The sequence below is a fragment of the Calidris pugnax genome, unplaced genomic scaffold (genome assembly GCF_001431845.1).
Source record: "Calidris pugnax isolate Ruff unplaced genomic scaffold, ASM143184v1 scaffold102, whole genome shotgun sequence".
Lineage (NCBI taxonomy): Eukaryota > Metazoa > Chordata > Aves > Charadriiformes > Scolopacidae > Calidris > Calidris pugnax.
The window spans coordinates 2,757,935-2,780,259 of record NW_015090846.1 but is presented as its reverse complement, the minus strand read 5'-3'; the positions used below and the strand labels follow the sequence as shown (position 1 = coordinate 2,780,259).

The 22,325-nt window shown below is 50.1% G+C and overlaps 1 protein-coding gene across 3 annotated transcripts in view; it reads left to right on the top strand.

The window, feature by feature from the left end:
- Positions 1-95: 95 nt before the first annotated feature.
- VAV2 (vav guanine nucleotide exchange factor 2) overlaps positions 96-22,325 on the top strand; it is a 157,886-nt gene continuing 135,656 nt past the window's right edge. Inside the window, exon 1 of one of the 3 annotated variants that reach the window (XM_014942949.1) lies at positions 96-743. In XM_014942949.1, the coding sequence (XP_014798435.1) occupies positions 540-743 (204 nt within the window). In that variant the 5' untranslated portion in view covers positions 96-539. The remainder of the gene's footprint in view (positions 744-22,325) is intronic. The other 2 variants (XM_014942950.1, XM_014942951.1) reach the window with 2 other exon arrangements.

Sequence of the window (22,325 nt, the reverse complement as noted above, 5' to 3'; positions counted from 1 at the left end):
GGGGCGGGGGGGGGTCTCACATCGGCATCCCCAGCTCCGGCGGCGGGGGTTGGGGGCAGCGGGAGAAGGAAGGGGGGTGCTCCTGGGCGGCAAGTTTCCTCGGGGCAGGGGGGACGAAGTTGCACGGTTTGGGTGCGTGTAACGTGCGTGTGTGTGCGTGTGTGTCCCCCCCCCCGCCGCCTTCCTCCTCCTCCTCCTCCTCTTCCTCCCCGCTTTGTTCCCGGGAGGATGCGGAGCGCTTAAGCCCCGGCCGAGGCGGTGGGGCCGCAGCGGGGGCAGGGGCAGCCCTCCGCCGGAAAACTCCTGCGCCGCCCCTCTTCTTCTTCCTCCTCCTCCTCCTTCTTCCTCCTCCTCCTCCTCCTCCTCCGCAGAGCCCCGGCGCGGAGCGATGCTTCCCCGGGCGGCGGGCGGCGATGGAGCGGGGCGGTAGCGGGGGGCGGCGGTGCCGAGCGGCCGCCCGCTGCCCCTGAGAGGCGGTGAGGAGGAGGAGGAAGAAGAAGGAGGGAGGAAGGCCCGGGGTGTGCGAGGGGACCGCGGCCATGGAGGAGTGGCGGCAGTGCGGGCGCTGGCTCATCGACTGCAAAGTTTTGCCCCCCAACCACCGGGTGGTCTGGCCCTCGGCGGTGGTCTTCGACCTGGCGCAGGCGTTGCGGGACGGGGTGCTGCTCTGCCAGCTGCTCCACAACCTCTCCCCCGGCTCCATCGACCTCAAGGACATCAACTTCAGGCCCCAGATGTCCCAGGTAGGAGGGAATATCCAGTACACCCCCCCCACCACCACCACCACCTTCGCCGTGGATGCGGGATGCTAAAGTTGGTGGGATGCGGGAATGCGAGCGGGTTTGGGGAGGGGATGCAGGGGAGATTGCTTTAGATTGTCCTTCTTTCCCCCCCGCTCCATGGCAGCCCTTTAACCCCCCCCCTCCCAGGTCTGTAGCTCCCGGCAGGGGAGATTGCTTTAGATTGTCCTTCTTTGCCCCCCGCTCCATGGCTGCCTTTCAGTCCCCCCCTCCCGGGTGTGTACCTCCAGGTTTGCCCCCAAATCTCGCCCCGGGAGGGGGGTAGGGGGGGGCTCAGCGCCGGTGGGAACCGCGGCCGCTCGGGAAAGGGCTGCGGGGCAAAAAAACCCAACCAAACCCTCCCGGGAAAGAGGGGAAACGTCCCCCTTTCTGTTTACAGCCACCGGGAAACAAAAGCAAATAATGGGGCTGAGAGGAGGCGATGGGATTAGTTGGGGTTTTTAAGGAGGCACCGGTTGAGGCTTTGATGCGCTGGAGGAGCGGGCGGCGCTGGGAGGGTGCTGCCCTTGGGGACACAACTTTGCCCAGGAAGACTAAAAGCAAGAGAAGCAAATAAAGAAAAAATATCCAAAAAACCCCCCATCAACCTCAAAACCCAAAGCCTAGGGGCAAGGGGCAACCCGGGGTCCCGGTTTGGTGGCCCCCGGCTCTCCCTCTCCTCTTGGCTTCCAGGGATGGGAACTTGGAAGCTTTAGGGTTTCTCTCCTCGGAAGCGTTGCCACTTTCTGGTTGTTTTGGTGGAAGTAGGCTCAAACGAAAAGCAACAAAAACACCCAGCTCTTGCTTGTTTGGGCTTTGAATGCTCTGCTTTATGGTTTGTTTTTTTTTTTGCTTGCCGAGCTGCGCGGTATTTGCATGGGAATCGGGAAGTGAAATCAATGAGAACCAAATGAAACGGGGTACTTTGTCCTCCCTGCCCGGCACCCCCCGTGTTGACAAGCCCACAGCAAATTTGTTTTTTAGTTTTGAGCAACAACGGGTTTTATTGGTGAAAGGGAAAGGAAATTTCCTGGGAGCCGAGGGCACGCGAGACTCCGTTTAACTTTATTCAAGCATTCAAAGGATAAATAATGCATAATGCTCACATGAGTTGTGGATCTCTGCTGTGCCAGCACCCTGCTTATCCAGCCTTTCCCTTCTCCCACTGGAGTTTTGTTCCAGGGCAATGGTGGGGTTTTTTTTGTCTATTTGGCTTCTTCATGTGCTGGGGGAGCTGCTGTGGCTGGGGACAGCCGGGAGCGAGGTGTTGGGGCCCAAAACTTGGAGCAAAAGCGTGTTTTTGCTGCGTGCACGTGGACGTGAGGACGTCGCCGCTCGTTTGCGGAGTCAAGAGACCTTGGTCCTGCAAACCCATGGGGTGGGAAGCCCCCACCCTGGGGTGAAAACCAGCCCCCATCAGCTCTCGTGCCGTTGTGGAGTAAATAACCACATGGAGTGATGCCTCTTCCCGGGGAGGAACAATACTGGGAGATTTCCTCTGAGCTTCCCAGGCTGTAAACTGATCAAACCCTCTTCCCTACAAACTGATGTTTCCAAATATAAACCGGCGCGCTGGAGCTGTAGATGTGCAGGGACTCCTGCTTGCTTAGAATATGCTGAGAATGGCATACTGTGCATTTTTTTGTTTCTTTTAAGGAAATATTATAGCCCCACAAACCTAATTTCGGTTCGATACAGTCCCCTGTGGGGAATGAAGAATGGGTTTAAAGCTGGTACTGGGGATCTGGGGAAGATCCCAGTGGTGGTTTGCAAAGGATGCTCTTGCCGAGGGCAGGTGTTGCTCGTTGGAGGTGAGAGTTTACAGCCCAGCTGTCCTTAATTAAATTGTTTTCTGGCTGCTTTCCTGGCTTCAGGAGGAGTCTGGAGGGGCTGAATCAGGTGGGTTTGGTGGTCACCTCTCTGAGAACCTGGTGGTTGGCAGAGCCTGGTGTGGGAGTGGGTGCTCTGGCCAGGATGGGACTCAAATCAACCCAGACGTGAGTCTTCATACTTGCTCTTCTGTATTTGGTGTTTCTCTGGCAATTCCTGAATTTGGGAACCTGGTTTCTCCCCCGTGGTAGATAAAGGCAGGAGGTTGCTCTTTACCTTCTATGCACCCGTGGTGTGGGTAGCCTAGGGAGGTGGGGTCCGAGCCCAAATGTCCCCACAGCTCTCGGTGAGCGCGTAGATAAAGGCAGGAGGTTGCTCTTTACCTATGCACCCGTGGTGTGGGTAGCCCAGGGAGGTGGGATCTGAGCCCAGCTGAGGTGGGGACAAATGTCCCCACAGCTCTCAGTGAGCGGTCGAGTCTCTCTGGGCCAAATTTCAGAAGAAGAGTGTAGGACTCCATGTTTGTCACACACCTGCGATGCGTTCAGACACGGGGTGAGGGATGTGCAAGGCAGAGTGTGCCTAGAAACTTCAGAGCCTGTTTGTGATGATAAATGCACATTTTGCCTGGCAGGGCTGGCTAACCAGCCCTCTGCCTTACTCCACAGATGACTTTTTTTTTTTTTTTAAATTATTCAGTCAAAATGCCAGGGGGCAAGACACTTGTGCTAGACTTGAAACACCCAGTAATACTCTGTCATCCACCTTTCTCCGTGAATTAAATGGGGTCGTGCAGGTGTGTAACGAGAAGCAGGTTTTTGCCCAAGGTGAGCATCGTTTCAAAGGCTGGAGGTGAAATCACAGCTCTCTCCAGAGAAGCATCTGAAGATCCAGACACTGTTTGGTGTTTGTTTGGTGGGTTTTGTTGTTTGTTTTCCTTTTAATTTATTTATTTTAATCACCTTCTGTGCTGGTTTGTTTCTCTGAAGGTGGTGAGGTTTGAGCAGCGGGTCCTGGTCCCAGCACAGCATGAGGTCTGTCCCCATCCTCCTAAAACCTTCCAGCAGGGAAAGCAGGCTGCTGGAACGGCCAGGCTGGTTGTACAGCAGTAGTTTACTACTTGATGGCTAAATAAATAAATGACTAGAATTGCCTCATTAGGTTGCAATCTTAATTTGCTTTATTTTGATGCTGAATTGCAGACACCCGAGCCGGGTGCTTGGCAGTTCCTGGCAGGGTGGGATGACCCAAAGCTGCTGAACCTCCACAGAGACTGCCAAAATAAGCAGGAAAAACAAAAAAAAAAAAGAAGTCTTAAAGCCCCGTTCTCTTCTGAGAGTCGGTGGACGTGAGGCCAGTTCTGATGAGCCTGGAGTAAAACTTCATTTCTGCTAATTGCTCTTGCTGTAGAGGTTGTGTGTGGAGAGGTGGGAAGTGGGATGTGTGTACTTGCCTTCGGTGCTTATTGATCATCGTGTCTATTACCGTGATTGGATTTTGGGGGGTTGTAATTCCAGCTGGTTTGGCAGCCAACTGCGGGAGCGTGATGCAAAGAACATCTTTATTGGCAGATGGGAGCAGATGTGGCACCCTCAGGCTCACAGTCCCTGTCCCCAGCTCTTGGTGCAGCATTTCCCCCCATCCCTGCACGGAGCCCTCTCCAGGACCCCCCTTCTCTCCCCGCTCCCCTGCAGCTGGCACTGACTTCCAGTCCCCTGGCACCATGTCCTGCCCCTGCTCTCGCATCCCAGGCTCCTTTTGGGAGTAGGATGGAGAAGTCCGAGCTTTGGATTTTCATCGATAATTAGGTTTGAATCGTAATTTTGTTAAGTCTCTGGTCAAATACAAATTAAATGACTCTTCACTGGCGTTGCAGTGTGGTGAGGCATAGAATATAATATGTGCAATAAAAAATCGCATGTTTGGGTGAGGTTGATATTTAGTGGTGTGTGGTTGGTGGGGTTTTTTTAATATTTTTTTTGCATTAGATAAAATGTAGTCTTTCCTGATAGGGACTTCATGTACTGTTCAAGTTGGGGAGAGAAGCTCAGGAGAACCTGCTGGAGGCTCCTTTGTGCAGGGAGGTCTCTGGGCAGAAACCTCCTGGGGATGGATCAGTTTTGCCAGACACCTTTGCGGGTGTGGGGTTGATCAGGAATTATCCCTGAAGATGGAGGACTCTGGAGCTGCTTGCAGGGTGCCAGGTCACTCTCCTTTCTCCGGTGGCACGCTGGCACCCTGGTGTCTGCAGATCTGGGTCAACATCTTGGCACTTGTGATGATGCCATGGAAGGCTGTATAGAAATGTATATCTCTTGGCAAAGTGTTTGTGTCACCAGTGCCTGAGAAGCAGGAGGAAAGGTGAGTGTGCAGGGTGCCACAGGGGCTGGCACCATCGCCAGCGTGTCCAAGGGCTCTCAGCCTGTCCTCCATCCCAGTTCCAGGAGAGTTTCTGCTCCTAAATCTCAGCAGCTGAAGGAAATGTGGGTTCTTTCAAGGGAAAACAACTAAGAAAAAAGCAATAACCCCCCAAATCTTGTCCCATCTTCCCGGTGCCCTGTCCTGGCTGTATGAGCACGCTGTGGCAGTGTTCTCTGTGTAGGGTGTGGGGTTGATCAGGAATTATCCCTGAAGACGGAGGACTCTGGAGCTGCTTGCAGGGTGCCAGGTCACTCTCCTTTCTCCGGTGGCACGCTGGCACCCTGGTGTCTGCAGATCTGGGTCAACATCTTGGCACTTGTGATGATGCCATGGAAGGCTGTATAGAAATGTATATCTCTTGGCAAAGTGTTTGTGTCACCAGTGCCTGAGAAGCAGGAGGGAAAGTGAGTGTGCAGGGTGCCACAGGGGTTGGCACCATCGCCAGCGTGTCCAAGGGCTCTCAGCCTGTCCTCCATCCCAGTTCCAGGAGAGTTTCTGCTCCTAAATCTCAGCAGCTGAAGAAAAGGTGGGTTCTTTCAAGGGAAAACAACTAAAAAAAAAAAGCAATAACCCCCCAAATCCTGTCCCATCTTCCCGTTGCCCCGTCCTGGCTGTATGAGCACGCTGTGGCAGTGTTCTCTGTATATTTAGGCAGATGGAGGTTGGTACCTGCAGTTGTGCTCTTCTAGGGCTCGATCGTGTGATTTGTTGTAAGGTGAAGACTCCCATTGATATCGTGTTGCACTCACCCATCCTTTAAGGTTGGCCTGGACACTGCTAAATATCTCTTTTTTCCTGCTTCAAAGTCTGCTGGATACTTGGAGTGAAGCAGCCCCACATTTAATGCCTGTATTTGTGTGTGCACAGAGTCCAAGTTAGCAGTAATGGTCAGCTCATTAAGGATTCTTATTTTGAAGCATATTGTCATCTCTCTAGAGATCATCCATCTCGGTCTGCAGTGCCTGGAGGTTTTATTAGGGCTCTTGAGGCTGATGAGACCCAGCAGACGTAATTGGTGGGAGGCCTTGGCTGCCCACTGGTCCCTTCTGCTCTTATTAAGGGACCACGCAGACAAGTGACTCCCTCAGTGGATGGATGGATGGGTGGGTGGATGGATGGATGGGTGGAACACCCGGCACCTGACTGAGCTGTCAGGCAACTTCATGGCTGTTACAGCCACGTGAAGCATTATGGCAATAATTTGGTATCAAAGTCCTATTTATTGATGATGTAAACACTCATTTGCCATGACAACTGGGAGCAGGTGGTTTTGTAGCGGCTGCTTCCCCCAGGTATATGGGAGATGAAGGCCTGCTGGCGTGCTTGGTACTGGTGATTATTCACAAGGCTTTGGGACTTTTTAACGTGCCACTTGAAGGCTTTATAGCTACAATGCTTGTAATTACTTCCACACGTCATGATAGTAGTTAGATATAATTCAGTATTGTCGGGGTAGGTGGGTTGTCTGAGCAAGGTCTGTCTCGCTGCTCTGCGCAGGTCCTCGGGCTTTTTATTTACTCTCTGCTGCTTGAAATTGAGATCCGTTCCAAAAACGGCTATAAAAAATGGCCTCATTACATATCACTATTCACTGTGTCTTGGTGACTTCCCGTTTGGATGTGCTGAGCTTTACAAAGGGAGAAAAGGTGCTCTGTCTTGTATGGCCGAACCTGTGAGCTCCTTGCAAATAGGAACTAATTTCAGGCTTCCTTCCCAGCCCTCATTCCTCCCGTGTGTCAAATAGCACCCTAAAACCTTGTGTTACCTAGAGGCAATGCCCTCTTTTTTGCTGTTTGGCGAGGTTTTAAGATATAACTGAACCTGCAGCTGAAGGCTCATATGTATTCTGTTGGGGCAGAAGAAGGCGGAAAGTGTTAGATGGATCCTGCTACTGTGCCAAGAAGCATGAAAAGCAGTGAAAACTTTCCCCCCCCCTTCCCCTTGAAAGATTGAGGAGAGCTAAATACCTGCATTAAATACCTAGGGGGAACGAAGTCTCCAATGAATAGATGCCTTTAAAAACACAAAGCCAAAAAACCCAGTCAATTTGGTCGCTTTTCAAGTTGGGACCAGGCTTGGAAGCTGCCTTCTCTCTCAGCAGCATGTTGATGAGCTGTAAAAGAAATGCTTGGCTTCTCCATCCTTCTCAGTGGCCATCCTTCGTGCTGGGTGTGCCACCAGGAAACGGGGTGCCTTGCTGCTCGGTGCCTCCAGGGAGAAAGGGGCAAATTTTCGGCAATGGCCCTTGTGATGCTTAGTTCCTGCAGCTGTGTTTGAGGCAGTTGGGTGAGGAATTGGGGCTGCAAAAATTTGGGCTGGATCAAGCAAGATATGCGCCGAGGATGAGGTTATATCGAAGGGTTGAGCATCTCCACCTTGTCCATGCCCTGCGGGATGGTGCTGACCCATCAGCCTGTCATGGCTCATGGGAGCCCCTGGTCAGTAACGTGGACCCTTTGCTTTCTTCAGCTCCTCTGGAGCCAGAAGGGACCTGATTCTTGGCACTGAGGGAAATGTTGCTTCAGACTGACCTGAGGGCAAATTTTTGATCCGCTGCTTTGTCCCCTCTTAAAGAGACAAGCCTTTTTTTTCCAGTGTTGGAGCTTTTTCCCGGCAATATTTCTCCATCTGATTTCCTCCTAAGCCTTGCTTTTTCAGTGGTGTCTCAAGTACGCTCATCCCACGTGTTCCAGCAGCCTGGGGTGGGAGCACTGGGATCCCATGGATTTAGGGCAAAGTGTGAGTGAGGGGGTGGAGGGTTTACTGTACATGTAAGGTGTACGTGGTGGCGTGGAGAGGATTAATGTGGAGGGGGGGTAAGTACAGTGAGCTGGGCAACACCTCTGAGAAGTGAAGACTGTCTCTGCTTTGATTTTTAAAGCGTGGATCCACCTCCTTTGAGTTGCACACAGCTTATTTTTAGTTTTACATATTTTCCTCCTGCTTCCTTACACTACCCTTGGCATCAGTTGGTTCCCTTGGACTCTCAGTGATCTTAAGATGAGTCCCCGTGGCTGCTCTCCCAGCAATCAGCCCAGCGTCCTGGATCTCTGATCCCACCCAAAGACTTGCTCTGGTGCTGAGTCCATCTGTCTGCCCAGCTGTCCCTGCAGCATCCTGGGACCTGCAGGGCTCACCGGGTGAATGCTGGCCCCAGGCAAAGCCTGGGCTTGTCCCACATGAGTCACCCCAGCTCTCCTGCCGGGATTAGCCCCAGGGCTCGCATTATGGGCATGTCCTTGGGGTGACTCACGTGTTACCCCACAGCAGCCTCCTGGTTGTGTCCCAGAAGCGTGTCCTGCTTCCTTATTCTAAGCTGTATTCCCTCTGATGCTCCTTTTTGCACAGAGGGGGAAGGACCTTCTTTTACAAGACAACTATTAATTACAGTCTGCTTTTGACAACTTCAAACTCGGCGTTAATGAAATTACTTTTCCCAGTGTTGTGTTTCCCCTGCAAGAAAAAGCCTGGAAAAAGGTCTGTTTCTAATAAAACTGACATTTCCCTCCCCCCGCCCGCCTCCCTTCATGTTTTCTTTGGTTGCAGCTCAGGGCTGTGCTTCATCCGATGATACAACTCGAAGGCAACCACTCCTTGCCCTCCACCCTCCGGGATGGCTCGGAGCCTCCCGGGTGTGCAGCGGAGGGGCCGGATGGGCTGGGGCTCTCCAGCTCCCTGCAGGTGGGGGTTTTTGGCCAAAACAACCAGCAAAGCATGTACCTGCCCGTAGAACAACCTGTGCTGCTTGAGCACCCGCTGCCCGGGTCTCCTACAGCTTGGGTTTGTGGGTGACCTTGCAGCTGCTGAGCCCTGTGATTGCCATCTTATTCCTGTGGGTGTTTTGGACCACTGCTGCTTCTGGGAGTGTTTGACTGGGATCCTGTTCTGGACCAGCCCAGCCCTGTTGGGTCCAGTCCATGTCAATGGTAAGGTTTAGCTTGGATGACCTAACCTGAAAGTTTTTCACGGGGGCTCATCATCTACAACAGGTAATTGGACCATCCTAGTCCTCTCCTCTTGTGGCAGAAGATGTTCTTGCCTCTAGCTAAAGCCAGAAGGACTCTACCATAGAAAAACCGGAAAAAATACGGGTGCGGATGGGTCAGGCTGTTAATCTGTGTCTAGGCTCAAAGCCCTGTTGGCTCTGCAAAAAAATCAGTTATCCCCAGGAGAAGCCACTGAAGCGTAGTGGTTTACTGGCCATCAAACTTCCCAGCCTGTCTAACGAGTCCTGCAGAACAAGTTTTGGAACATCTCTAGTTTTAAGAGGCCTTTTCTTTTGAAATCCCCCGAACAGTTGTTTCAACCCGATGGAAGGGCTGCAGGCCCTTTCCCGTCACAGAGCCAAGGACAAAAGCTGCCTCCTGCCCATTGTCTCCCTTCCGTAGCAAGAGGTAACGTGAAATCTCTTCTTCTGGTTTCGTAACCCGTGGGCCTGCCCCGTCTGGACAGTGAGGATTCAGCTGGAAGGTCCTCCTTGGCCTCCTTGGAAAGCCACCAGCCTGAGTCATATCCTGACTCGCTCTGCTCCTTTGGCTCCTCGGTGGAGCGAGCTCCTCCGTCCCTGGACTCTCCAGCGTTGCCCGTGGTAGAGACCCTGTTGTAAATCAGCTTTTATTTGCCGTGATGCCGCTTGACTTCTCAGGATTGAATTTGCCAGGCTTGCTGGAACCTGGGCACCGTCTCCCACCTTGCACGGTGCCCTGCGTTGCCCTTGTCAGGAGCTCTGTGACTCTTTTCTGGTCGGTGCTGACAGCTGACCGGGTGGTGAACCCAGTTTGGGAGAGGGGAGGGATGCTGAGGGCTGGATGTGATAAGATGTGATGAGAGTGACGGTGGCGAGGTCGGGAGGGATTCGCACCTCCCCGGGCTGTGTTGTCCTCCCTTTGGCAGCAAGATCCCTGCCATCCATCGGGGACCATGGCGTGGGGCAGCTGCCTGTCCCTGCCTGCAGCGGGGCTGAGCTCCCTTTGAGACCCCCCCCAAACAAGGGGGGATTGATAAACAGGGAGAGGGGGAAGGTTAAAAGGTTCCTATAGAGGAAATTTACTCTTTTTCTCTTCAAGCATACGCTTCAATACTGGTGGAGGGGGGAGTAAATTGGCCCTTTTCTGGCATTCATATCTTTTGTTGTGTTTTATAGTGGTTTACAGCTAAATGGAACATCTGGTATTTGAAAAGGGCTGAGAAGGGAACAGAGGAGGCTTGTAGATCAAGAAGGGGAGGAGCGGGAGAAGTGATTTGTGTTTACTGCTGCAAACACAGAATTATCTGTGAAATCCTCTCAACTCATGTGCATGACCAAAGTCTTTGGCCCCATGGAAAACAAACTGAGTAAACCCAAACTGGGAGCAGCTGGGAGCACGGTGTCCCCTGTCTTCTGTCACTGAGAAGGTGCAGGTCACGCCTGCGGATGGGATGAGCTCCACCATCCCTGTAGGAAAACCCCCATGGCTTGTGCAGGACGTGTCCTCGCTGACCATGTGTCCCCCCAAGGCTACTCTGGAAGGGAGAAGTGCTGTATAAACTAGTTTTGCTTTCTAGGACGGGCCGTTTGGCTGTTTTGGGGTTTATCAGGTACTCGGAGTGTGCACAGCTGGGCTGGGAGCATCTGAGTTCACACAAGGATACAGGTGTTCCCTAAAGCAGAGCCCTGTTCTGGAGAGGTTGGACTCGTCTCTATGGCAGAAGCAACAAGAATGGGAGATATATGTGTGCAATGGGAGAGATATTTTTTAAGAGCTATGACTTTAAACAGAAAATGAAACAAAAACTTCTCTAGTAAACCCAGTAACTTACTTTGAAGAGTTTTATGCTTTTTTCCTCCCCCTTTATAGATCAATTTCTACATTTTTTTTTTTCTTTTTTTCTTTCTTAATGCTGCTGCAGGGATTTGGGCTGTTTTCTGGGAACCACTGTGGAGCAGCAGCTGCTCAGCTCAGCGTGGCTTCAGGCTCAGCTCATTGCCCTCGGGGTGGGCGAACTGGACCAGGGCTTTCCCTCGGTGCCACTTCTGTCACTAGATGCTCTTTCTCTGCCCAGCCAAACATGGCTTTGTAACTGATGATTTGCCACCAAACTAGGTGGGGTTGGGGCAGAGCCCCCAAGGTCTCCAGCAGGATGGTCAGGGTGGTCACAGGGCGCTGTTTTTTTTGGGTTGAAGCATTGTCATGGTGCCAGTGGCAGCCTGCGGCTCCTGGCTCCTGGGTGATGCCTGCAGGACCAGCAAGTCTGCTCGTGGGCGAACTGGACCAGGGCTTTCCCTCGGTGCCACTTCTGTCACTAGATGCTCTTTCTCTGCCCAGCCAAACATGGCTTTGTAACTGATGATTTGCCACCAAACTAGGTGGGGTTGGGGCAGAGCCCCCAAGGTCTCCAGCAGGATGGTCAGGGTGGTCACAGAGTGCTGTTTTTTTTGGGATGAAGCATTGTCATGGTGGCAGCCTGCAGCTCCTGGCTCTTGGGTGATGCCTACAGGACCAGCAAGTCTGCACCTGGAGAGATGTGCAATCTTCCAGATGGATTTGGGTGTCTTTTAGCCGAATTGTCAGTTTTCAAGCAGTAAAATAGACCTAAGAACTTAAGTCTCCAGCAGGATGGTCAGGGTGGTCACAGAGTGCTGTTTTTTTTGGGATGAAGCATTGTCATGGTGGCAGCCTGCAGCTCCTGGCTCTTGGGTGATGCCTACAGGACCAGCAAGTCTGCACCTGGAGAGATGTGCAATCTTCCAGATGGATTTGGGTGTCTTTTAGCCGAATTGTCAGTTTTCAAGCAGTAAAATAGACCTAAGAACTTAATATTGAGATTGGATTGAGAGCCTGGAGCCAGACAGGACGGCAGTGAGCTGCCTGGGAGGAAGGCTGGCATGCAATCTGCTTGCCCAGCTCCGGGCTCCCTCCAAAAGGGTGGATTTTTCTGTGTGAAGTTGCAGGACGTGAAACAGGAGCGTTGCTCTGAGGTTTGCAGACTTGCCCTGTCTGCGCTGGGCAGGTCCGTGCCAGGAGTTGATATTCCCAGGGAATTATCCCTGCTCACCTCCCCGTGAGCGTGATTCACCGAGCATCTCGCTGCGTGGGTCAGCTTTTGTTTGTGAAACCGACTGGAGATGGAGGAGAATGTGTTACTTCAGCACAAATATTTTTACATTGAACTGGGGTTTTGGCTGTGCCTTCTAAAATAATTAAAAAAACCAACACATATATTTAGGAATCTGGCCAGATGTGAATCATTCTGCCCTCTGCACTTTCACGTTAACAGTGCCAAGGGTGCTGGATGGCATTGCAGATTTGTTATCTCGCTTTAACCCTTTCTTGTACATCAGTTGAGATTAGGTTTCTCCAGTGGGCAGGGGTAGGGATGACCACGCTGATGGAGCCAGGACATTTTCAAAGGGATTCCTGGCTTTAATCCCTGCCGCTTCCCACCTGCTTTGCCTGGCGCCTTTCTGCACGATGCAATCGGTCTCTCCCTGGTGAGAACTGAGCCTGAGACAGGGCAAACTTGGTCAAAAGTCCTGAGCTATGGGCAGCCAAACCTGTTCCTTGCACCGGGAGCCGTGGCTGTGGCCGGGAGGCCGGCGAAGGAGCAGTGATGCAGCCGAGATAACGTGGCCCCAGCTGGGAAAGGTGAGCAGGGCCCTACAGAATTTCTGCTCATCCCTCGCTGGAATTCCAGCTTTACAGCCTCGGCGTGTCGGGGTGCACGTCCCCGAGCTTTACACACATGCAGGAACACTTAAACATTATTATTTTTTTTTTCTGTAGGGGTGACAAAGGTTAGAAGTAAATTTCCCCTGTATTGACAGCTCGGTTATCTCAGGGAGGATAACGAGGAAGCTTTAATGAAGCTACAATATCTGCTTGAGAGTGGGGGTTTTTTTTTTAGCCAGGTTGTTGCAAGAAGCATTTCTAATTAGAGAGAGATTTAATTCCAGATTTTTGTCATCTCTCTCCCCCCCCCTTCCCCTCTTAATTATATTTGCTAACGTGTTTAACAGCTTTCCCTTCAGAAAAGAACAATTTATTCAAAGGTCATAAATAGATTCTGGCATTAATTACTCCAGGAGCCGCACTGGGCTGCACTGGAGACATCAACTCCACGGGGAATGCTAAACCTTTCGCAGTTGGATTTATCTGTGGTTGAAATGACTTTGTTTGCACACACACCTCACCAAAGACAAGACACCCCCTCCAAAAAGAAAAGAAAGAGGTTATTGCATCCACATTTGTGCCCAAATTTTTAAAACCCGTGGGGATCTTGTAGCTGATTTCCCTGAGTCTTTGGAACAAGCTTGTAAATCGCATCTTCTCCCTTGATCTCTCCTTGTCTTTGTTTGACAACATTTGGGGGGTATTTTTATCAATTAGTTCTCGATCCCGTCGTTGCTATTGATTGTCTGGGGGGCTGCCATGGGGAAGCTGCTGTCTCTCGTTGCTGGGAGAGCAGACCCTGCTCTGCTTCGCTGCCCAGGGTCCACTGGGGCAGGAGGAGGGGACCGAGCCATCCCCTCTGTGCTCAACACCCTGCAACAAACCCTCAGCCTGCTGCCCAGATCAGGTTAATAGTTTTTGTAACCTCCAGATTTTGGAGCGGCTGGAACATCTGTTCCAAGTGATAATAAAGCAGTGCTGAGGGGGAATTAGCATACAGCTGCCGGGGTGGGTGAAAGTCTCTATAGAAAAAAAAAAATAAAATGGATTTATTGATGGAAGATGAAGCCTCATTGCATTTTCATAGTTCCTGGTGGTTTTTGGCAGTGTGAGCAAAATCTGTTCCTTTGCAATGGGAAAGGACGGTGCTGTGATGATGGGACTCTGATGGATGTTTAAGACTCGAGTGTCCTTTGTTTTATCATTCCAGCCCTCGCCCAAAGCCAAGAATACTTCTGCCTGCTTTGGGTTCTTTTTGAATGTTTCTCTGGCAGGGTTGAATCTGCCAGATGAGTCCTAATGCCTCGCTGGAGCTGGGCTGACTGTGTGGGGGTGAATACTGAAAACCTGGAAAGAGCTCTGCTCCCCTGGATGGAGGATGCTCTGTGCATGGGATCCAGAGACAAGTGTCTCGCAGTGGATTCTCATGGTGTGGGGGGGCTTAATTCTCTTTTTTTTTTTTAAGGCTGCTGCCTCTGGGCAGGGTTGTGGTTTGGCTTGCACCTCTCTGCACGCTGGGCTTGTTGGTGAGGACCAGTTCAATGTGCTCCATGAAACCAGGGAGGGGAGAGATGTGAGCCGGGGACACAGCAGAGCAGGAGCTCACCTGGCTGGTGGCTGAGCAGCCGTGCAGTGCCCCAGCTCTGCCTTTATCCCCCTGCTCCTCTGCTGCTACTTGAGGTGCAGGGGGGTATCTAATGAAACAGCAGCTCTGTCATGGCTGGAGCAGATGAGGAGATAAAGAGGAGGTAGAGGATGCTTGAGGTGAAGTAGGGAGAGGTCCCTGGTGAGACCAGCGAGTATGTGGTACCCAAACTGGCTGCGACACCTCGGCCCATCCTGCCGATTGTCCAAAGGTTGTTAATAAAGGGTTTTTTTTTGTAACTTGGCTCTCGCTGGAGTCATCAGGAGATGCAGGTCCAGGTTGGCACTGCTGGTTCCTCTCCATCCCTCATCAGTTTTGGGGATCAGGATCCCACCCACCCACCGTCTCTCCTGTGCAGGTTCCTGGCCTGTAGTTTTGAACTACCAGCAGGAATCAGCAGTGGTGTAAAGTGTTCCTGTGACTTTTCTTCCCTGGTGTTTTTCTGGAAGACCCAGCTCCTGGAGGCCTATGATGTGAGAATTTTTCCTTAAGGGAAGACAGACAAACAGGCGTTGGAAGCTCCTACTTCCATTACTTTGGGGAAATGCATGAGAACACAATTGAAGTGCTCTCTGAAGCCTCATAGGCTCGAAAGCGAATTTAAAATACCCAAGTTTTAAAATTTATAAAGCAGAATGATTACTGAGGAAGGAGTAGGTGATATTCTGAATTCCCCGTCCTTGTAAAATAATAAAACCAAAACCAGCCCACATTTAGCTTTGGGCTGTGCCAACAAGAGCTGACTCAGTGAATAGTGTTATCTTTTACATACGAGGAGAAAAAGAATCTTAAGCAGAGTTAAACAGCTGGTTTCGCTGGGTGTAAATAAGGGGAATGAGAGCAAAACATCAAGAGGTGTAAAGCAGCCTCGTAATTGCGTGGGGACAGAGAGGAACTTGCCAAGGACGAGGCTGGGTATTTGCACTGAGTATTAAACCTCCCAAGCCGGAGCAGAGGGAAGGATTTCTCCCCCGTAGCCACCAGGTTTTGCATGTTCTCCTCCTGGGGATGAGAAGAAAAGCTGTGTTTCACTGAGCACCGCTCTCAAGCAGACGTGGAAGGAGGAACTGCTCAAATCCCCTTTCTGAGTGTTTTTATTCCTTATGATTTAGAGGGTTTTTTTTGAGAGACGGCTCTCCTAATAACAGTTTAATGGTGTGAAGATCCTTTATAATAAAGACGAGACATCAGGTAGTGTTATCGCTCCATAGAAACCCGTTATTCACCCGAGCAGGGCTGTTATTAGTCTGATTCTGGTAGCGCAGTGGCAGGAGGAGCTCCCTTTGATGGAGCATAGGAGGAAACTGGAGGCAAAAAGGGGTATTTAACTTGTCTCTGTGCTGAAGGTAACTTAATAACTGCTTGGTTTTGTCTTTGTCACGTTAGCAGCCAGGCTTTGTCATGTATTTGAGTGCTGAAGAATAAATGGAGAACTTCTCCTCCCTCCACCCACTTAGTGTTTTACTCAAAAATTGGAAGAAAAATGCCTTTTGGCGATGGATGGCCGTCCCGCCCCGTAGCGCACAGGAGCGAGAGCAGCAAGACGCTTTCTGGCTCGGTTCTTTCTTTGGGGTTTAACGTTTTCAGTGTCCATTAGGCTGAAGATATGTCTCAGTTTCTTGGCTCTCCTCGCGGCTGCACTGGGAGATCGCAGGGTAAGGAGGAGTGACAGGGCTGGAGCCCATGTGCAGCACAGGGTCCTGCCCTCGCTCCAGGCTCTCTCCCTCTGGGTGTTTTGCCATCATTGTTTCTGTTGTTCTTCGGGAAAAGCTTTCGCAGAACTTTTCTGTGGGTGGCTTACAGGGGAAAAAAAAAAAAAAAAAATCTCACACGTAAAAACGAGGTGCCGGTAATACAATTCTGTGGGTTTAAGGCATCCATAAAAAAAAAAAAAAGGAGAAGACAGTGTTTGCTTATTACTGCTGTGGGCTTGTGTGTGTGCTGTGGGCTGCTCCCAGGCCTGGTTCTGTAGGAATCTCCTTCAGCAGCAGACAGGAGTGCTCAAAAATCCGCCCCTTCCAAGACAGATGTTATTATTTGCATTATTTTTATTAACTTCTGGATGCCTAGGTCAAGGGTCCAATGGGTGCTGGGCCCTTTGCACACAGAGGCCCTAATCCTGAGCCATAGGTTGTTGTCGGGGTTTGGGGGGAGCAGAGCCCAGGTCCTGCTCAGGGTGTACACTGTGTGTACACTTGTTGCCGTGGCAACCAGGGGTCAGCTGACCTGGTTGTTGGGTCAGGTGACCCCAAGTGAGCAATGGGGTGTTCCCTCCCGTTGGCCATCTTCAGGATAAAAGCTGAGGGAGGGAAGGGGGCAGGTCGGCTCCTCTCCCTTGGGCCCTTCTCTGAGGCCCCCTCTCCCTTGGGCCCTTCTCTGAGGCCTCCTCTCCCTGAGCCCTTCTCTGAGGCCTCCTCTTCAAGCGTTGCTCTTCCATGAGGAGGACCCTGTGAGCTTGTCTGCCTTCAATCTCCATCAGCAAAGCCCTTCTCTAAGGGCAGGGGATGTGTGGTTGACCAGGCTCTGTGGCTGCGTACAAAGCAGCCGAGAGCTCCTTCCTCGTGGTGAGGAGCAGAGACAAAAGTTCAAAAGTTGAGCGTCTGAGTTAGACCAGAAGCTCAAAACCAAGGAATAGCTGGGATGGCTGGGAACCAAACTGGACTGCAGCTTCTTTTCTGGTCGTGGGTGGATTTGTATAATTTTTATTTGTTGTTCCTTGGTTCATTTAAGGCGATACTAAGAAAAGTTTTTTGAGATTGAAGGAGTTAGCATTTGGGAGTGGAGCAGTAGTCAAACCTCAATTAAATCTCCATGTTCCTTTCTGCCTATTCATGTGCTATTCAGAGGAATAGCATATCAGAAGTGTGATACATCCCTGGGCGCACAAGGTCAGGCACACAAAGGGAGTCAGCAGTATGTAGGATCTCAGTCTGTGTTCCTTAGCTGGTGGCACACACATTGTGTGACTTTGTGGTTTGGGATCTGGGCATGTGAATGTCTGGGGAGAGCCACCATGTGCTGACTTGGGGTGGTCTATCTCTGCATTTCACTCACGTTACCACACTGAAGGTGGAAAGGCTTTGTTTCCCTGGAAGGCTCCGTTACAGCAAGGAGGGCTGTGCATCGCCTTGACTGTCTCATCCTCTTTGAGACGTAAGCTCCTTGCCAGATGTTCATCAGACAGATGTTGGTCACTCCTCAAGTCCTGGCAAGGGAATGCTGTTTGTGGAGGAGTGTGGTCCAGAAAAAGTCACAATTTGCTGCTTGAATGCAAGCAGAAGTGATGGGTCATGATGACTCTATGTGAAATGTTATCTATTCCCCCTCCCTAAGAGGCACTCAGAGTCTGGAAAGCCTTTTCTCTGTGGAGCTTGAGGCAGCACTGGTTTGAGTAAGAGCTTTTTGCGTTGGAAGATACACCTTAGAGAAAGATGTTTTATTTCCCTTGGTGTTTATGACCCTATAAAATATTACGTAGCCTCAGTTTTATTTCCCTTTGTATAGTGTTGATTGCAGTATGCAGAGGAGCAATTTATTCCTAACAGCTCAGCCTAGTGTGTGCCATAGCCATTTTCACAGGAGCCAGACCCTTTTTAATATTTGCTGTATGACTTTTAAAAAAGTATCGTGCTGGCTCCTAAACAAATGTTCTTAATAACTTCTCTGTTGGGCTGCACAGAACTTGAGTATACATTAGTCTGACAAAAATCTGTGTGCTTGTTCTTGTACCTTAATTCAGTGCTTAGAAAAAATCTCTGTATGTTTTACACTGTGTATGTGTTGTTGGAGGCAGTTCTAAGAAAAGGATTAATTTAAAGCAGAAGAAAGGTCACTTTTCTTCACTTATATATGCAGCTGAAGTAGTAAAAATTAACTTAAATTGGGCGGCACTTAGGAAAATAGAATAGGGTTGCTGCCAAAAAAAAAGGGGAAATGAAGAGTCTGTGTTTAACTGCATGTTTACACTGTCTTAACTGTGTCAATAAAGTAACTTTAATTTACGGGTCAGTGAGCTTTTTTAGGGCCACCGCCTATTTAGATGTATCGATCCTCTCCCATTAGGAGCTCCGAGTATTGTCCTTTCATGTCTGGATAATTTTCAGCCCACTAAAGCGAGTGGGTGGCTTTGGAAGGAGATGGAGCTGAACAGCTGAGCCGAGGAAGGAATCGGATGATGCTTCCAGTTCCCCTCCTCACCCTCCTGCTGAAATCCAGCATTAATGGTCCAGCCCAACACCTCCCTGGGGCCTTATCTCCGTGCTCAAGTTGTACCAAATTAATTAGACCAGCACAGCAAAAGCAATGCAACCTTCCCTAACGTTCCCTGCTCTGCAAATGCAATTAACACTGTTATACAGAGTTTATTTTAGATATTCCAATTAGGAGCTTTGCTCATATGCGCTGTCTGGTGTAACTGTTCATGTCTGGCTGGTAAATACATCGTTAAATTCTGTTTCCAGGGGAAATACTTGTCCTAGGAAAACACCTGCGTTTGCCTAGACACGAGTCAGTGCAGGGATGGAGAGGGGAGAAGTCAGCTCCCGGAGATAACTGGCTTTTCTCGTTGTCTCACAGCGAGAAATTCCAGTTTGGAATTCCTCTTGTTTAAGTGAGCAAATCAGGGATAACTGCAGAATCGCAGCAGCGTTAACGTGTACAGGCTAAACTTTCTATTAAAAGCATTTAACAGACCATCATTCAGAAAAAAATCCACCCCAAAACACCAAAATGCTGTTCTTCCATATTTTCGGTGGAGTAATGCTTATCCCTCGTAGCGCGTGTGGGCCCCTGTTGGGCTGGCTCAGAAAGGAGGAGCTGCCTTGAAAAATTCAGAGCCAAAGCTGGAAACTCTTCAATCAAAACATACGGGAAGATTTCTAAAACCTTCTCTGGCCTCAGATGCCAGCTTTGAGTCCACCCCGCTTGTGTTCCTGTAATGGATAAGTGATATGAGCTGCAGAGAGTGTGATGTAGGTATTAAAGGGTCCTGTTGATCTCGTTATACTCCCCGAGTATTAATTTATATAAATATCCAGAGCCTCATTTCCCATAATCTCTGGGATCTGTTCTCGGTGATGGTTCTTATGAGCTGGGGATCTGACCTTTTTAAGCAGCTTTACAAATTAAGTAGCCCGTAGATTAATTTTCTGTAGCCTGTTTTCACTGTATGAAAGAGAGACTGGACTGAAGTGCTGCAGGAGCTGCGCTACGGCAGTAAAATTTACCTCTTGAGCTTGGGAAGGAGTGTCAAATGTTCCAGATAAAGCAAAATAGTCACATCCTCAGGGAGAGATTTACACTAAACTGGGTCAGAAATGAAGCTCCCCTTCGTTTAATTCAGCTTAAGCCTCTCCCTGAAGCAAACAAAGGTCATGGATGGGGATGCCCCCAAATCCAGAAGGGTTCGGAACCTGGGACTGCCCAAGTTTGATGCAAAGGTCCGAGGAGCGATGGCTTTGCTCCCGCCTTTCATCTGGCTTTCATCACAACACTTGAGTGATTTGGAATGATGCTTGATATTCTATAGTAAGGAATTAAACCTTCCTTTTCTCTCCAGCAGGCAAAAAATGCTTAATTGAAATCATAAAGATAAAATGTAGGCTCTAATCTTAAAAACCTAAAACAACCAACATCACAGTAATGCCAATGGCCTCCCCATCCTTTGCCTGATTGAAGTTAATTTTGATTTTTATCTCACGCATACATTAAATATCATGGTTAACCTTCAGATTTCCTGTCTCAGCCTCCCAAGCTTTGTGATACTTACAGTTACTATTCAGTTAATTAATTTCCTTGCAAAGTTGAAAGGGAGAGGAACTGATACCCTGAATGCAAATCACAGAAGGCAGTACGAGTGCTTTAGGTAGTAAGAAAAATTTGTGTTAATGTCTGTGCTTGTGGATGGGTTTTCCTTTCCTGATACACAGGAATGGATTCAGAGCTATTGTGGGAAAGCCAAGTAGGATTTTGGGACCTCCTCTGAAGCCTGTGGAAGACTCATGGGGGTTTCTTCTGTTGCCTGGGAAGCTCCGAGTACCCACTTGTGGGTTTATCGTTTGAAACTGTTTGACATTTTCTGTTACTGGGAGGAAAAAAAGGTTTAATGCAAGGGAGGGGTTCATCCTACCTAGTCTCTCTCCACCTCAACTTCCCCTTTACATTTTAAAATAGGTGATTTGTTAGCTATTTTCTCCTGGGCACGGCTGGTAGAAAGGCGACACGGGGTGGCAGGAACTCTACCAGCCAGCACGGTCCGTCGGTGCGGGAGGGAGGTGGCGTGTCATGTCCACTGCTCCAGCCTCCTCTGTCTGCCCCCTTCTTTCTTTAATGAAAGCAATTGGGTTGGACAAGCAGGACTTGCTGGTGCTAAATGTGTTGACTGTTTCCAACTGACCATCTTGTCCTTGGGAAAGGGATCCATCCCAAGGAGGGCATGCCCGAGAACAGAGGTGAAGCTCATCAGCCTGTAGTTCCCTGGGTCTCCTTTCTTCCTCTTAAAGATGAGTTTAATCTGTGGCAGGCTGTACTACTAACGAATATCTTAATCAGAAACACGCAGGCAGTTGCAGTGGGCGTGAAGCCAGAGGTGTCTTTTTTGATCTCATCTCATCTTTTTGATGACAGAGGCTTTGTATAACCCAAGCCACTCGGGCTGGAATCAGTCTGGCGTGTGTCAGCACTACCAAGGCTCCTGCTGCTCGTCAGGGGATGTCCTGCCTCTTGTCTCGTTAGCGTTATGGGAATTAATCTTCATGGGGAAGGTGCACACAGAGCCCTGGGTCTGGTTTGGCTGACCTGCAGGCAGAGATGCTCAGCAGAGAGCTCCAGGGATAAGCTTGTGTCTGCGTGTCTATCTGTCCAGCCTTGGTCCCACACACAAGCACTTAAGCTATAAAACCTTTTATTTTTCCTTCCATTAAGATTTTTTTTTTTTAAATAACCTGTTTACTTAGAGTAATTTTCTGTGCATTGTATTAGAATGATTCTTGGTGGGCTGTCACCTTGCAGACAGCAGTACTCCCTGCTCCTGCCACTCTGCTTCAGCTTCGTTTTTCTGCAGAAGGACTTTGGAGCTAGAAAACTTGATGAGCCTCAACTAAACCGTGGGTAAAAAAAAAAGAAACAAACAAAAGCCCTTCCTGTTCTCCAGCTCGCACTGTCTGTTCACATCCTTGGTTCTTCCCACCACTGAAATGCAACAAAACATTTATTATTTAAGAACGAGGAGAGGAAGAAGCCTCCAGCGGCTCCTGAGGCCTCGGGGCTGCCTGTCCATTCTCCGTCCCCGAGGACACGCAGCCTCCATGCTCTGGCTGGCAAAGGTATCCGGCCCCTTTTTGCAGCTCGGACCACATCATGTCCAGCTCCTCCTGCTGCCCCTGTCCTCAGGTGGGATGCTTGTCTCTTCCCCGTTACCCAGGAGGCTCCAAAGAGCTGATCTGCAGTGGGTTGCTCCCTCTGGCTTTGTAGATCCTGGGATACAGAATCCCAGAAGGGTTGGAAGGGACCTTGAGACCCTTGCCCGTCTCTGCAGCAGGGGGCTGCTGTGGGTGCAGGGCCCCAGAGTGCTGTCACAAGGCAGAGGAGCACCCAGAGACCTATTAAAAGCAGATTGTGGGCTTCGTCTTGCAAAATGCAGCTTGATTTCATATGCAGGTCTGCATCAGTTATCCGTAATGTGAAAAGTAGTGTTCTGGTTCTAATTACTACTTTAGGAAGAAGCTGGAGGACATCTTTCAGCATCATTACCTGGTGCCATTAAGCAGAGTTCTCTGAGTGTTTGTTGTCTGCTTCTAATAATGCCATCCCGGTCCCTGGTGTGACATTTGGGGAACTGTTTTTCACCAAATCCATTGTCAGCCACTGGCCTGGTTTTTTCCATTTTTTTTGTTAGGAAGGTTTTGCAAGTAGATGGCAACTTGGGCGATGGTCCAGGAAGGTGTAATGCAACCCGGGTGTAACGGTGTCAGGGTGTGTGACAGCAGTTGTCACCGTGAGCAG